At 43.9% G+C, this 15500-nt stretch overlaps 1 protein-coding gene and 1 long non-coding RNA gene across 7 annotated transcripts in view; one reads left to right on the top strand and one right to left on the bottom strand.

The window, feature by feature from the left end:
* The window catches only part of NR2C2 (nuclear receptor subfamily 2 group C member 2), a 42203-nt gene extending 27510 nt beyond the window's left edge, over positions 1-14693 (bottom strand). For 2 of the 6 annotated variants that reach the window (XM_079964543.1, XM_079964544.1), the window contains exons 1-3: positions 14217-14683; positions 11319-11402; positions 638-748 (exon numbers count right to left, since the gene is read on the bottom strand). In XM_079964543.1, coding sequence (XP_079820669.1) covers positions 638-748; positions 11319-11378 — 171 coding nt within the window. In that variant the 5' untranslated portion in view covers positions 11379-11402; positions 14217-14683. Of the gene's footprint in view, positions 1-637; positions 749-6273; positions 6383-11318; positions 11403-14216 lie in introns of those variants that run through there. The other 4 variants (XM_079964545.1, XM_079964547.1, XM_079964546.1 and 1 more) reach the window with 4 other exon arrangements.
* LOC307209504 overlaps positions 1-15500 on the top strand; it is a 197411-nt gene that overhangs the window by 18269 nt on the left and 163642 nt on the right. The gene's annotated exons all lie outside the window — the stretch shown is intronic.

Below are 15500 nucleotides of genomic sequence, written 5' to 3'. Positions count from 1 at the left end.
AGGTTGCATCAACAGAAGTCTAGCTCCAGATCAAGGGAAGTCATAGTAACACTCTATACTGCCTTGGTCAGACCACATCTAGAAAACTTTGTCCAGTTCTGGACACCACAATTTAAGAAGGATATTGACAAGCTTGTAACAAGTGTAGAGGAGGGCAACCAAGATGATCAAAGTCTGGAAACCAAGTATGCTCAGCTGGAATAGGAGGCATCTGAGAGGAGACATGATAGCCATCTTCAAATATCTAAAGGGCTGTCACATGGAAGTTGGAGTAAGCTTGTTTTCTCCTGTTCCGGAGACTAGGACCCGAAACAATGGCTTCAAGTTACAAATAAGGAGATTGTGATTACATATCAGGAAGAACTTTCTGATGGTGAAAGCTGTTTGACAGTGGAACTGAGTCTTTTGGAAGGTGGTGGACCTTCACTGGAGGTTTATAAGCAGAGGTTGGATGGCTATCTGTCATGGATGCTTCAGCTGAGATTCCTGCATTGTTGGGGGTTGATGACCCTCAAGATCCCTTCCTACTATGATTCTTTTAAAATAAAATTGTTTTATGATTGAAAATACAGTTTTAGCAGCTAGAGAGAAAAGTCAGATGATATAACCAAATTCACAGGTGGGAAAACTCTTATACCTGAATGCGCTGTGGTGAAGCTACTGAAGAATCTGTGGAGATTATCTGGATGCGTTGGGAAGGGCTGGTCATCACTGGAGATTCAGATAATGTTGTCTGTACGGTTTGCACCTATATTGAATAATTTAAAAACTGATTTAATGCATGGCAAACAAAATTGTGAAAATGGTTAAAACTCAAATACTAAGTACTTCCAGCATGTTTATCTGAAATGTTTATCCGAAACAATTCACTATTACTCCCATACCCAAAGGACTAACACTTCCTCTAACAAGGATGATCAGCCATGAAATCGGATTTCCCAGTTTAGGACTATAGATAAGATGCTACTTGTCTAGTGTTAAGGTAGTAAGTGTTGCACTGATCACCAGAAATCATATACAGAATTAAATATGGGGTGGCACTGATTGTTTGGGCATTTAAAAAAAGACATTCACAGGCATTTCCATTTTTGAAAGGAAAGTTAGAAGTTTCCTTCTACAACCAACCAAATATTGAGTCATCATGATCACACTCTGTAACAGTGAACTCAGACGCTCGAGTGCCTGAAAATGAAATAGGGTCATTTAAAAATAAAGGAGTGGTTTCTAGATGAGGGCTTCCTGGGTATGCAGAAGTTTGTTTGTCTATTTATTTGAAGTAACAAAAATGCCTGCAAGGTTACAAAATGCAAACAACAGTTTGTATCAACAGAAGGGGGAGAAGGGAGGAGCAACGGAACCAGAAGTTACTGAGACTGTGTTGGAAGCAGTTAAGACATAGAATGTTGGAACATCAGTTGTTTGTGGGAGAAGAGGAAAGAAAACAGAGGTTCAGATTTGGAGCAGGCGACTCTGTATATGGAGTATTTGGAGAAGGCCTTGAGGAGGCCCTTTCCTACCCCTGAGCTCTTTGCCCAAGAGACCTGAAGAGGACTGCGAGACTCTTGTTCCTGGCTGTATATGGAGCCCAGGACAGCAGCACTCCACTTAGGAGGTAAGGATAGATTGCGGCACTGTGTTGCAAATCCACTTGTTTCTTCTAATACTGAACTTGGGACTGAACTTTTGGCAATGAATTGGGGCATATAAAAATAACAACAATGGTTCTGCATACTCAGGGGGCTCTTTGAGTATGTAGAATTATATAAAACATTATTCTGATTCTCCAGATGATACACCAGGAGCCTAAATGGTCTATGTCTACTTCCTTCCAGAACCCTGAGCTCATTTGAATGGCATATGGATGTTGTCAGCTGAGGCGAAAAAAAGAAAAGGAATGGGAGGAGGAATTGGCCAGGTTGTGATGCAAACAGCTTATAGGACTCTGAAGGTGGGGATTAGGTTTTCATGAATGTGTGTTGTGGCATTAAAATAAATCCCCCTCCCACCACAATATGGGGAGGTATTAGGAGTGGTGGAAGGAAAATGGCTACCAGTTTCCAGAAACATCCTGCTCACCTTATATAGCTATAAAATGCTTAGGTTCAGGGCTGGAAGTCAGCCTTAACCCTGTTCCTTTTAACACTATAGAGTCCAGCAGGGAAAGGAACAAGGACTTGAAGCCTCCCTCTCTGAAGATTGACAGGGACAACACTCCTTCCCTCCCCCAGTTATTCTCTCCACCCCACAAGCTAAATATGGTCAAATTCAAAACAAGGCAACTTAGAACTATGCTTCTTCCTGCTTGTGCAAGTTTTGCTAAATCAGTGTGTGACATGCAAACACAGCCACTGCACCTTACAGGTTGGCATGTTTCTGTCACTGAAATCTACCTCTTTTTTCTTACAATTACACACCTATGACCTGGGTTATAAATCTGAGTTATCTGCATTTTGATTTGTTTATTTGGTCCTTTGCCTCAGAGGACCTGCTGCCTGGCAACTGCCAGCAAGGGAAGACTGCTTCCATTACAATCCAGTTGCTCAGCTTGCCCGCCTTGCCTCAGAGGATTTCGGTGGGGCTGTTACCATATACAACATGGAAGAACTAGTTTGATGGCAGGAAATGTTGCCTGAATTAGCCTGGCTCCATTAGGATAATTTTTGTATCCGTACAGTACTAGATTTTTTTGTTTCAGTACTAGATTTTTTTGGTAGCCTCTTCAACAGCCTCTCAGGACTACTAATTGGATGTGGAAAAGAGGGCCCTTGCATAGCTTCAGGAGATGTACCAACTGTGCCCTTTTCTGTAAAAAGCAGATCTAACGTTGGTCACATAAACTCTATAGAAAGTTGCTTCTGAAAACTATTCAGGAACTTCAGCTGATACAAAATTTGGAAGCCAGAGTTTTGCTGCAGGCTTGTTTTTCAGAACAAATACTTTTCATACTGTTCAATCAGCATGGAGTACCAGTTCATTTCTGAGCACAATTCAAAGTGCTGGTTATCACTTGGCTGAGGCTGGAGTAGCATAGTGTGGAAAAGGGAGGATTAACCCATTGCTCCTCAACTGCTACCCACGAAATCCCTGTTTGCAGCAATTTAGTGGGGAAAGGCCCTTTTGTGCAAATGATGCTCCACAAGCATAATTTCCTTGTTGGAAATGGGCGAGATTGAAAAGGGGCCAGGGATTCCCCACCTGTGTCCCCAATGGTTGAAACCAAGATACATGAAGGATAGTTTAGTTCCAACATGAGCCTGCTTGCCATATTCATCAGAGGCCCTGCTTTCCATCCAATTGCCACTGAAGACTAAGTGGTCAGGGCATGAGAGGGGCCTTTTCAACTGCACAGCTGGGCTGTGCAACTCCCAGTTCCAGGAGGCTCACACTGCCCCATCTTTACCAGTGTTTTGGTGTGCTGCAAATTTTTGTTTTGCTGTATTTTTAGTTTGATTTAGTTTCTTTCTGCCTTCTATGAATTTAGCTGCTATTTTGTTCACTTGTTTAATTATTCTACAAACTGTATATTGCCTTAACTGATGTTTGGGAGCCACCATAGGCAGGATATTAGTGGGGGGGGGGCGGTTAAATAAAAAGAGTTCAGTATGCAGTTGTTAATTTTTGTCTTAATTTAAAATAGAAGCATAAGTATAATGTGGGGCAGGCATAGAAAAAGTCAAATATTTGAGTGATACCTGAGATGTATGTATGAAAGACCTCTCTATGGGATCTCTGTCAGTGAAGGACAGGCCATTCACCATCACATTGGTGTGCAATTGCAGCAGTTTACTCCTGCTCTGCTAGGCACTAATGGCAGTCATTCACTTTTATGGGAGAAAGAAAAAATGGATACTAAGGGCTATTGCTTAGGTTGTGCAAACAAGCCGCTGGTAAATGTAGCTTCTGGCATCAGTGATGGGTCCAACCCTTCACCCATCTGTAGTTGCCGCCTGCTTTCTTTCACCATACGAAAGTAATTGAGCCTCAGAATCATGCACTCCCTCCTCCACAACATGCTCAGATTCTTTCCATTGCCTGCTTAGTTCAGATGTTCACGGCAAACTATAGTTTGTCATGACTAATAGCACACTCCTGTACAGATGTATTCAGGAGTAAATCTCATTGAGTTCAATGAGGTTTATTCCCAAAGAAGTGGGTATAGATAGGACTGCAGCCAAAGTCGAGGATAGCATAAGGAGAAGGGAGCATGCAAGACCAAGACTAGTGTATATAATGCCAAACAACAACTTGGTACTGCATCTGAACCGAGCCATTGTGAAAGAACTATTTTTTCTATGTAAGAGAATCTAGGGCAAAAGAAAGAATGAGAGAGAGACACAGAGAGACTCCTCAGACAGACATGTCTTACAAATATGACAATATAAAGCATTTTGTAGCTATTATTTTGCAAATTCGGAATATGCATCTAGCAGTCAACCAAACAGAAAGTTCTGGCCACTTGTCATCAAATAAGTGATCTTGCTCAGTGTCCTTTCACACACAAGACAAACAGAAATTCTTACGTTCACAATTGTTCCCTTAAGCAAATATAAATTCTACAGAACGAAAAGCATGTAAAGACAAAACAATCCCTATTCAGGCTCAAGGTTCTTGTGTTAATTTACAATGCCCTTAATACCTTGGGTCCAGGATATCTCAAGGACCACCTGATCCGTTATTTCTTGAAGACACCACTAAGGTCTTTGGGGGAGTCACTGCCAGTGATTCACCATGGCTTTTATACACAGCTTGTATCTACCAGCAGCCATGCATTCAGAATTGTGGTCCCATTTTATGGAACTCCCTTCCAACTGAGGTAAGACAGATTACCTCCCTTCTGAACTTCCAGTGCCTACTGGAGGCTTTTCTTTTTGTACCTGGAAGGTATTCTGAATTAATTTTATTTTTATAGTTTTAACCAATGTTTATTTATATAGTATTGTGTTCCTTTTACACCACATTGAGACTATTGTAATTAAACAGTGTATAAATAAAAATAAATACAAAGGAATGATATTTAACACATGCAACAGCATTATCTGGTTACTAATTATTTTTTACATTAAGAACACAATTAACTAATTATTATTTCCCAAGAAAAATATCCTCAGAATGTCACTTGTAGTCTTACAGCTACAGGGAGTATCATGGGGAAAGCACACAAAGCCACCATATTAAAATTTTATGCAAAATGTGTTAATTAGGTAAACACAAATGAAATATACAAGTGGTTTGCAGCTCCTTAGCTTGGTCCTTGGTGCTGTACTGCCTACAGATCTTAGATGAAACAGACCAGCTATGTAAATAAACAGGTGATATCCAATAATGTCATACTCAGAACAGGCCCCCCAGTAATCAATGTTACTCTGTCTATGACTAACATTAGCTATCACCCACACAATAAAATGGTATAAGACTCGCAGAATGCTATTGTTATCCATAAGGAAAGAACATATGCTGAAAGTTCAAAAGCACAATGCAAGAGCTTTCTGTTTAAAAGCTAACTTTGCATTTTTGACACTGACAAAATATAGCAACCGCTGAGAAGATGCTGCATTATGTTAAAAAAAAAATAGGACATTTAACTTTAAATATTTAACTCCACTTTTAAAGCTACCCAACATGTTCTAACTAATTTATTTTGAATCCTATATATCTGTAGTTCTACAACTATTACAGTCAGTACCCATCGGTTTCTCTTTAAATCTCACCTTTATACACAGGTCAGAAAAAGGTTAGTCATCTGCAGCATTTGGCAATTGGTAGGTAAACAGTTTACTTGGTATCAGATTTATTCCTACTCTGAAATTTTAACCTGTAATAACTCTTAATTTCTGTTGAGCAAAAGGCTGTATATTCTAGTTTATCAGGAAATACAAACTAAATCTTAATACGCTTGTTGTAGAAACTGCTATAAACTGTGGATTAAAATTCTGTGCTAAAATACTGTACATACTATCTAAAGAGAACAAGTAGTGCTAATTATTCAAACTATTAATTAGAAGTCAGCTTCCAGATAAATGGCCATTACTGTGAAATTAGAATATTCTGAATTTTAAATCAATTTAAACTAGGAGCAGTATTAGCAATATACTCTTAGTTAAAATTGCTGTTAAGTTAAAACATTTACAAGGATTAGATAAGCAAAGTGAACGGACTATACATTTAACATAAATGTTTCTTCTTAAAAATAACAACACTCCCATCTTCAATAACCTTTGAATCATTTGCTTCCTGGAGCCTCTCGCCTGATACTGTACAGACTCTAGTACTTACAGTGTCAAATCCTTCTGCAGCTTTATTTACATTTTTCTTCAGCAAAGATCTTTGGCCAAAACAATCGAAGAGAAACGAAGAGATCAGTTTTAGTCTGTTCCCAAATGTTTGTATCCGAGCTCCATTTATAAAGATTCCAATCACAAAACCAGACAGAATTGTTTAAAAATGCCCTCTCTATGACCCTGCTCCTCTGAAGGTCAAGTACACTATCACTCCCTGTAACCAAGGAAGCAGAATCGACGTGTTCCTGCTGTTTTGCCAGCTGCTGAAGCAGTTTGTCTAATAATACAATTAATTTCACTGGGGGAGATGTACCCAGGTTACAAAGCTTTTCCTTCTCTTTGTCTCCCCTGTGCCCAACTACTACTGCTCAATAAAAACTACAAGGTAGCAAAATTCAAGAGAAAATAATTTGTCCAGCTCTTGAATAATTTTCAGACCAGTAAAATGAAAAAAGGAAACTATTTTGTTCCCTATGGGACTTATTTTATCTTTACAGTTCATTAACTTAATATAGCTAAACAAACACTACATTCTTGTGCACCCATCAAATATTTTGCGCTGGAATCAGTTTTATTGCACATAATGATAAATCCATTAATTTCATGGTATGTGTTAGAAGAATTAAGGCTACCATTTTAATTCTCTGGAGGAGCAACAACAACAACAACAACTAGATAACTATAAGTCTTGTAAATTAACACAACACACTAAAATTTCCGAAAATCACAGAAACTTCTGAAAAGGTGGGCGGGGACCACATTATGTTGATTCAGCTTTTTTAAAGTGCTGAAACCATGACATTACAAAAAATTATATGCAATATACTTTCACTGCATAAATTTATGCATAGCGTCAGGTTATTATTGTTCAGAAAGTGGTTAAATTAAAGATGGCACTTTCAGTGACATGCTTTGTGCTGAACTGCAATGCTTCCCCCCAGAACTGGGCGAATTACTGTATTATTAGACCAACTACGGTACTTCAGCAGCTAACAAGACCATCCTTTCCAAGCAAAACCCCAATCCACGTAACGTTTATGCTCATTTGTGTCTGAGTCTGTCCGCCTTCCTATTTTCAAGCACCTTACTGGTAGTTGGGATAGGCATAGTTTGGAAACTGACAGGAAGGGAAAGGTCATAGATCACCATTGGTGACAATCCTTCTCCCACATGCTCAATGCAAAACTCCAAGTTCCCTGCATCTTTTCAAGGGGTGTATTTCACTGTGCCAACCGAGAAACCAACCTCTTGCCCCTCTTCCGCACCCTGGATTAAAAAGAAGATTCAGGGGAGAGAAGCGTTTGGCTTCTGACTCCATATTTTAACTTGATAACAAAGATTCTCACTGCTCATGCCCCTTCCAAAGACCAAAGCACTGAGAGACAACCACTCCCCTGATTTTTCTATGTGTGCCAGAGGACTCAAGGGAAGAAAGAGGAGTATGGCAACCACAAATAATGGCAGACTATGTGAAGCCAATATATGTTGCCTCTTTAGCCATGGGATATATAGAGGTTTGAGTACAATATTTCACCTAGGAATAGAGGGTCCTTGTTACATGAGGAGTAAGTAGATAAATCTGTTCTCACCCTAAAGGTTAACATTTTCTTTCTCTTCAAATGAATGGAATACAACAACATTCACCTGGTGGTGTCCTAGTGCCCACTCAACGTCAGTCTCCTCCACTAATGCAAATAAGCAAATATAACATACATTCCATAATTTCATGGGCATTTTGCTAATCAGAAAAAATAATGTATATAGATGGATTTGGTTATTCTGAACTGAAGACTATTTCAGAATTAACTCAGTTAACTGGACAGCTTGGCTAGTGATATTGAAGAGTAAAAATGTAGAAACAACAAATGCACTACTGTACATGACAATGTTAAGCACAAGACAGAAAACCCAAATGTAAAAGTAGATGTTGCAATGCTACTGACAAAACAAAGGACTACAATAACTATATTGTGCAACAGAGGAAACTATTTGAACAATGTTACTTCAAGGAACATTTCATTAAATTTTAACAAACCTTAATTTCAAATGCAGATTTAAAAAAACTGGGATATAACCTTTATTAATAAACAGTCTTTTAGCCTTAAGATATGGTCACTGGATTTAAATCTGAGAAAAATGAACACAGTATTTTCTCTAGATGATGATGGTGAGAAGGCTCCTGGCCATTTTAAAAAGATAGAGTAAGCCCACAACCTACACACATTCAACTTCTGTGCATTCACCTTTATGTGCATGGCATGCATGCATGCATGCATAAATAAATAAATAAATAAATGGGGCAGGGTTCCAGGGAAAATGACTTTGGCAATCCTACCCGCCATTGAACCTAATGGGTTTTGACTATACACAATGTTGGCTTTAGGCACGATCCCCAGAACATAACCCCCACATAAGTTGAGGGCTTACTGCAAAGGATGCATAAATGAAATAGAACCCTACAATGCAGGTTTAAAACAGATAATGGGCAACTACTTATCAACAGCATAATCGATGACCTCCTTGACAGAAATACACAATCACTTAACACCCATTCTGTAAACAGTTCCTATATGTTATTATATGTTAGAAGCCTGGTGCGGAAATAAAAAATGTGTTGGCTGGGACGGTACAAGTGGATGATATGAGATTAGACTAATCAGAAAAACATAGATTAGTTCACAGCTAACAGCAAGGCGGGAAGGTAAACGGCGTTTCCGTGCGCTGCTCTGGTTCGCCAGAAGTGGCTCAGTCATGCTGGCCACATGACCCGGAAGCTGTACCACAGTTCCCTCATCCAATAAAGCAAGATGAGTGCCATAACCCCAGAGTCGGTCGCAACTGGACCTAATGGTCAGGAGTCCATTACCTTTACCTAACAGCAAATAGGTAAAGGTAAAGGTACCCCTGCCCGTACGGGCCAGTCTTGACAGACTCTGGGGTTGTGCGCCCATCTCACTTAAGAGGCCAGGGGCCAGCGCTGTCCGGAGACACTTCCGGGTCACGTGGCCAGCGTGACATCGCTGCTCTGGCCAGAGCCAGAGCCAGAGCCAGAGCCGCACACGGAAACGCCGTTTACCTTCCCGCTGGTAAGCGGTCCCTATTTATCTACTTGCACCCGGAGGTGCTTTCGAACTGCTAGGTTGGCAGGCGCTGGGACCGAGCAGCGGGAGCGCACCCCGCCGCAGGGATTCGAACCGCCGACCTTTCGATCGGCAAGCCCTAGGCGCTGAGGCTTTAACCCACAGCGCCACCTGCGTCCCTTATGCTTTTAAGCAAATAGATCTGCTTAAAAGCATAAGAAATATCTATATGGATGAAGCAGCAGAAGCCACACTGGACATGTTCAAAGACTTGCACATGCCTACAGGTCTCATCTAGGCCCTTCAGCCAGGCTGCTAGGAATATGCAGGATATAGGGGAATGGTTGCAGAATTAAGTGCGGCCCCACATTTTTTTCACCCAGCAGCACTGTATGACAAGCTGTCATTAGAAGGTGGAGAAGGGCATTACCCTCTGCTCTCCTGGTGGACATATTGTTATATACAAATGAAGTTCAGTACAAAACATGGGGATTGAAAAATATCGCTTTATATTTTCAAGTGGAATAACCAGCATTTTATGAAAAAAATCCACTTTAGATCTGACCATCTGTAAACAATAGACAATTACCGTATTTTTCCTTCTATAACACACAGATTTTTTCTTCTAAAAAGGAAGGGGAAATGTCTGTGCGTGTTATTGAGCGAATGTGTGGTCCCTGGAGGCAAATGGTGCAAGGGGAGGCAAAAAAAAGCAGGCAAAAATCAAACCGCGCGTCTCCTAGAAGGGAAACATGAAAAGAGGAAGCGGCTGCTTTCCTGCATTCTGCCTCAGGGTCTTACTGCCCACCCACCTCTGTTTCCTTGCTGTGTTTGCTCAAACGGAACAAAGAGCAGGGAAAGCCCCTCCCCTCCAGGCAAGCAGAGGGGAAAGCTGAAAACATGCAGGAGGGAGAGAGAGAGAGCGCGCGCCAGCTGGCTGGCTTGGGTGGGTGAGGGAAAACTTTTGCCTTCCTTTCCTCCCTCCCAGTTATACCCCTCTCCTGCATTCTTAGCCAGCTGCTTCTCTGCACACCCCTCTCGTGCTCCTTGTCCGTTCTGCGTTTTTCCTTCCCTCCCCACTTAAAATGTGGTTAAAAAGCATGGATCCACATGGATCCTCAGGATCTTTGCATTGGGTCACCCCAAATTCACCATAAGATCACATAGCATGTCCATGGCTACAGCCTGCCCCCCAAAAATCACGCACCCACTGTTGCCTGGGGCTGCAATGGTGCAAAAATGTGGTTAAAAAGCATGGATCCACATGGATCCTCAGGATCTGTGCATTGGGTCAGCCCAAATTCACCATCAGATCACATAGCATGTCCATGGCTACAGCCTGCCCCCCAAAAATCACGCACCCACTGTTGCCTGGGGCTGCAATGGTGCAAAAATGTGGTTAAAAGCATGGATCCACAGAATCTTTGCATTGGGTCACCCCAAATTCACCATAAGATCACATAGCATGTCCATGGCTACAGCCTGCCCCCCAAAAATCACGCACCCACTGTTGCCTGGGGCTGCAATGGTGCAAAAACGTGGTTAAAAAGCATGGATCTACATGGATCCTCAGGATCTTTGCATTAGGTCAGCCCAAATTCACCATCAGAGCACATAGCATGTCCATGGCTACAGCCTGCCCCCCAAAAATCACGCACCCACTGTTGCCTGGGGCTGCAATGGTGCAAAAACGTGGTTACAAACCATGGATGCACAGGGATTCTCAGGATTTTTGCATTGGGTCACCCCAAATTCACCATCAGATCACATGTCTGTGGCCACAGCATGAAGCACAAAAATGATACATCCACTGTTTCATTCAGAATGTTTTTTCCTTTGTTTTCCTCCTCTAAAAACGATGTGCGTGTTATGGTCAGGTGCGTGTTATAGAGCGAAAAATACGGTATATTTTCTTTTTAAAAACCAGTCAAGAGTTACTGTAATATCATCCTTCACTCACCTCAGCCACCTGCTGTGTCTCCACTATCTGCTGAGCCAGCACCTCCATATTGGTTGTCATGGTGAAGGAGGATCATTAGAGAACCTTTTTGGAGAGATGCCAATAACTTCTATCAGCAACAGAAAAATTAAAGCTTTTGCCATTTTATTACTAAGAACAATTAAATATAGTACAGTATACAGTCCCGTGCCAGTACTGAACACAGTTTCAAACGTTTCATTATAAAACAGTGATATTATGTTACAATCATTAAATTGCTTTATTCATGAAAAAAGTAAAAATAACATTTTTAAAAATAAAAGAGGCACTGAGCTCCATATATGCCATCACCAGACTGCCAAAAGGACCAGGAATCTCTTATTAGTAACTGTATTTGTGGATGAGCACAACATGGAGAGGCCCCTCATCTCTTTCAAGTTCTTCACACATTGCAGATATGTCTCTTATGCCAAGCAAGAGACAGACCCCTGACAGATTCACAGCTCATGCCACCATGGGAGACACTCACATCTGTTTAGAAATATTATCTCGTCCATTGAGTATCTCCCAGCTCATTCAGATGCCAAAGCACCAGTGCTGTGACCATTGCTGAATTGTAGCCACCACCACCTCTTTAGGATGTCCTCTTCCACTGCGCTGTGTCGCTGCCAGGAGTGATGAAAGCAACACAACCACCTCCCACCGAAGAAGAGGTATAGTGCAAGAAGGACAGGTGGCACAGGACAGCAGCATAATAATGTAGACTGGTAAACATCACCACATCTTCTTGTGCACATTCTCTTGGTACAATCCTCCCTGCAGCAGCTGTGCTGGCAAGGAGTTGGACCAAATTCTCCCCATCACCCCAGAGAGAAAGGATGCAAACAAAACAGAGCAACCATAATCTGAAGAAACAGTCACATTCTTCTCCTCTTGCTATCATTCCATCTAGGCAATGCAACAGGGAGAAATGGGTCCAGCAGGACTAAGAGCAATTTTCCCTTTAAAAACCTCATTTATTTTATTTGTTTATTTATTGAATTTATTTATATACCACCCTATACATTTATATACCGCCCTACACCTGGAGGTCTCAGGGCAGTTCACATACATTCTGAAATATGGCAACCCTAGTAGTGTCATCACTAATGGAACTGGGAAACAAATTTTAGTAATAGTAATGATCTAAACTTACAAATTACATTTGGTTGAAGTAGGGATAGCCAATGTTGTACCCCCAGATATTGATGGACCAACACTCCCATACTGGCTGGGGCTGATGGGAGCTATATGGAGGAAACTATGTTGGCTACACCTGGGTTAAAGGAATAAAGCACATTCAGTCTATAGTTGTGGCCCATGAGCTCCTCAAGATGATCTGTTTACTGAGCATTCATCCTCATTTGATTACACAGTTTATTTGTAAGTAAGGTCTATTCATTAAGCAGTTGCTCAGGTTTGTTTGCTGAAAAGTTTTAAGACTACAGTACGAGTCTTCATTCTGATTTGCTTGTAAGGTTACACATCAACAATTTACCCCACACTTCTTAGTGCATCTCCGTGTCACTTTTCTAACTGCAAAAAACAAGGGTTTTAAAAGTACATTTGTTGTGTCTGAGAGCTTTAATCCACTTTAATTGTGTAAACCCAAATGTCCAGTGACTGGATCCCTCACGCTAAATATTGACAGCCTAGGTTGACCTGTTTTTAAACTAGTGACAGGTTACCTTTTGTGGAACGTATGTTCTGCATCAGTTTTCCTGAATTTTTCTGTGGTTTTGTGCGACATACTAAAATCATTTTCAAAATATATATTTGAAACATATTTGCAACAAAGTATTCTTTTTAAGTCACAGGCTTCATTTTGTGACAATTTATACATTCCAGAAACACAGATGCAAAATTTGGTAAATTTCTGTTAGTGGGGACAGGCTAAGACCACAATCCTACTCAGAAGCAAGTCCAGCTGAATTCAGTAGCGCTTGCTTGTAGGTAAGCGAGATTACGATTGCAGTTTTAGCTCTGACACGCAATTAAAACGGTGTTCTTGAATTTGCTAAAGGCAAGAGAAACATTCCTAAACCTTGCGTTCCCACAGGATACTGTTGTTCAACGTTTTTGTGAAAAACGGGGATTAATTCAGCCAGGAACTACGATGGCAGGAACGAAAGCTTTGACGAAGGGTATAGCGTCGCCCTCCACAGAACCCCTTTTCGCGCATTCTCCCGGCCCAACCAATCGGCTCTCGTCACCAGCGGAAAGGAAAGCCCGCCCTCCCACCGCCTCAACGGGTATAATTGGCTAATGCGACCGCCCTTCAGGCCACTTCCCCCCTCCGCCCCCCAATTAAAGTTGCGGGGGGGGGGGGAGGAGAGATAAGGAGAAAAAGGCACTTGAAGCACAAGATGGCGGAGTTGGCAGGTAGCCAAGTCCAAAAGCTCCGCCATTAGTCTCCCCGCCTTCCCTAACGTTCCTTCGCCCGTAACTGGTCGGGCCCGGTGGCGGGCACCCAGAGCGTGGCGAGCGGCAGCCCAGAGCGGGAGAGAAGCGGGTGGTGGTAGTAGGGTGGGGGGAAGAGTCCGCTTAAGATGGCGACGGGCTGCCCCGTATGCAAAATACCCGCCGCCCCCTCCCCTCCGCCCTCCCGGTGGCAAAGGTAAAAGGGTCGGGTTCAAGCCACTGCCTCCGCCCGCTCAGACTCCATCTTCTTTTCTCCCTCACTCGGAGCCGGTGCAGTTTTCGCGGCATCGCGGCCACGGCAGACCCCGGGAAAGGAAAAGGCGCAGCGCCCGAAGCCCGCCGATCTCCGCCAGCACCCCCCCACACCCGTTTCGCGCCACCCTCTCTGCCTCGAGAGCACCGTCGCCCCTCCGAGCCCGAAGCGCGCCGCGACCCGCTAGAATAAGGAAGCTCATTTACCTCAGGGTTTGGCGCCAAGCAAGCCCGGCGGCGGCTGCCTCGCAACGGGTCTCTGGCCAGGCCTGGGGTGCCCCCCTCACCTTGCGGGCCCGGTGAGGGGGGGAATAAAGGCAGACGGAGGCAGCGGCACCGGATGGGTTAACGTCTTGCCCTGCACGGAGCAGAGAAGCGGGGGGGAGGAAAGGAGAGCCGCTCTGTTGTTATTATTATTATTGTTGTTTTCTGGGCGGGGGGGGGGGTGAACGGGAGTCTTGTGCCGAAAGGTCAGAGTTCGTGACCCCGCCGGGCGCCGCTGCCGCCGCCTCTGCCGCCTGGGAGCGTCCCCTCGTTTCCTCTTCCCAGCATTACGCCGGCCGCGGCCCCCTCCATCTCTTCCCCCCACCGCCACCCCCTCCGCCTAATGAGGCGGGGCCGGAGCTGGGGAAGCGGCAGAGAAGAGGGAGGGGCTACCTGTGGTGGCGGCTTCGAGCGCCCGCGTGCCTCCTGTCCCATCCCACACAGCTTCCTTCTCTCTCCCCCCCCCCCTTCCAGCTCTGCGATCCTTAAGGCGCAGCTGGCGGCGTCCGGGTTCCATGTGCGCGGCCTGTGCTTTGCAAACCGGGGTAACGGACTCCGGGCAGGGCTCTCGCGCGCCGCCTGGGACGCCGCAGGCGGAAGAGCCTTAACCCGCCGGGCGGCGCCCGCGCCATCCTCGGCAGCGGTATCTCGCGGCTGTTTGAATGCGGCCTCTCAAGGGGCAGAAGTTCCCCTCGGGGGCATCCTGATCTCAGGCATGCGAGAGGTAATCTCTTCAGGTATCCTGTCCTCGAGCATTGCTTAGAGCAGTGGTTCCCAAGTACGGCAGTCCCCGTGTTTTTCAAAACCCAAAGCCGTGGACTTTTGAAAAGTTCGATATCTCTGTGGTGCTTTTTCTTGTGTGAATGGTTTCACAGACGACCAGTTGGGAAGCAGTGGCGTAGCGTGGGTTATCAGCACCCGGGGCAAGGCAAGTAATTTGCGCCCCCTAACCCATGGATTTGCGCCCCCTAACCCGTGGATTTGCGCCCCCTAACCCATGGATTTGCGCCCCCTAACCCGTGGATTTCCCTAACCCCCAGATGTTGCGCCCGGTGCGGCCGGCCCCCCCCTGCACCCCCCACGCTACGCCACTGTTGGGAAGTGCTGACTTAGAGCTTTAAAAGTTAACAGCAGGGCTTTAAATTGGCCCTGGAAACTGACTGTAAGCCTGTACAGATGGCAAAGTAATAGCTTGATTGTATTGCCCAGTCCAGGTAAACAAGCTTG

Source organism: Podarcis cretensis (assembly GCF_951804945.1).
Source record: "Podarcis cretensis genome assembly, chromosome: 2".
Lineage (NCBI taxonomy): Eukaryota > Metazoa > Chordata > Lepidosauria > Squamata > Lacertidae > Podarcis > Podarcis cretensis.
This window is presented reverse-complemented; position numbering and strand designations above follow the sequence as displayed.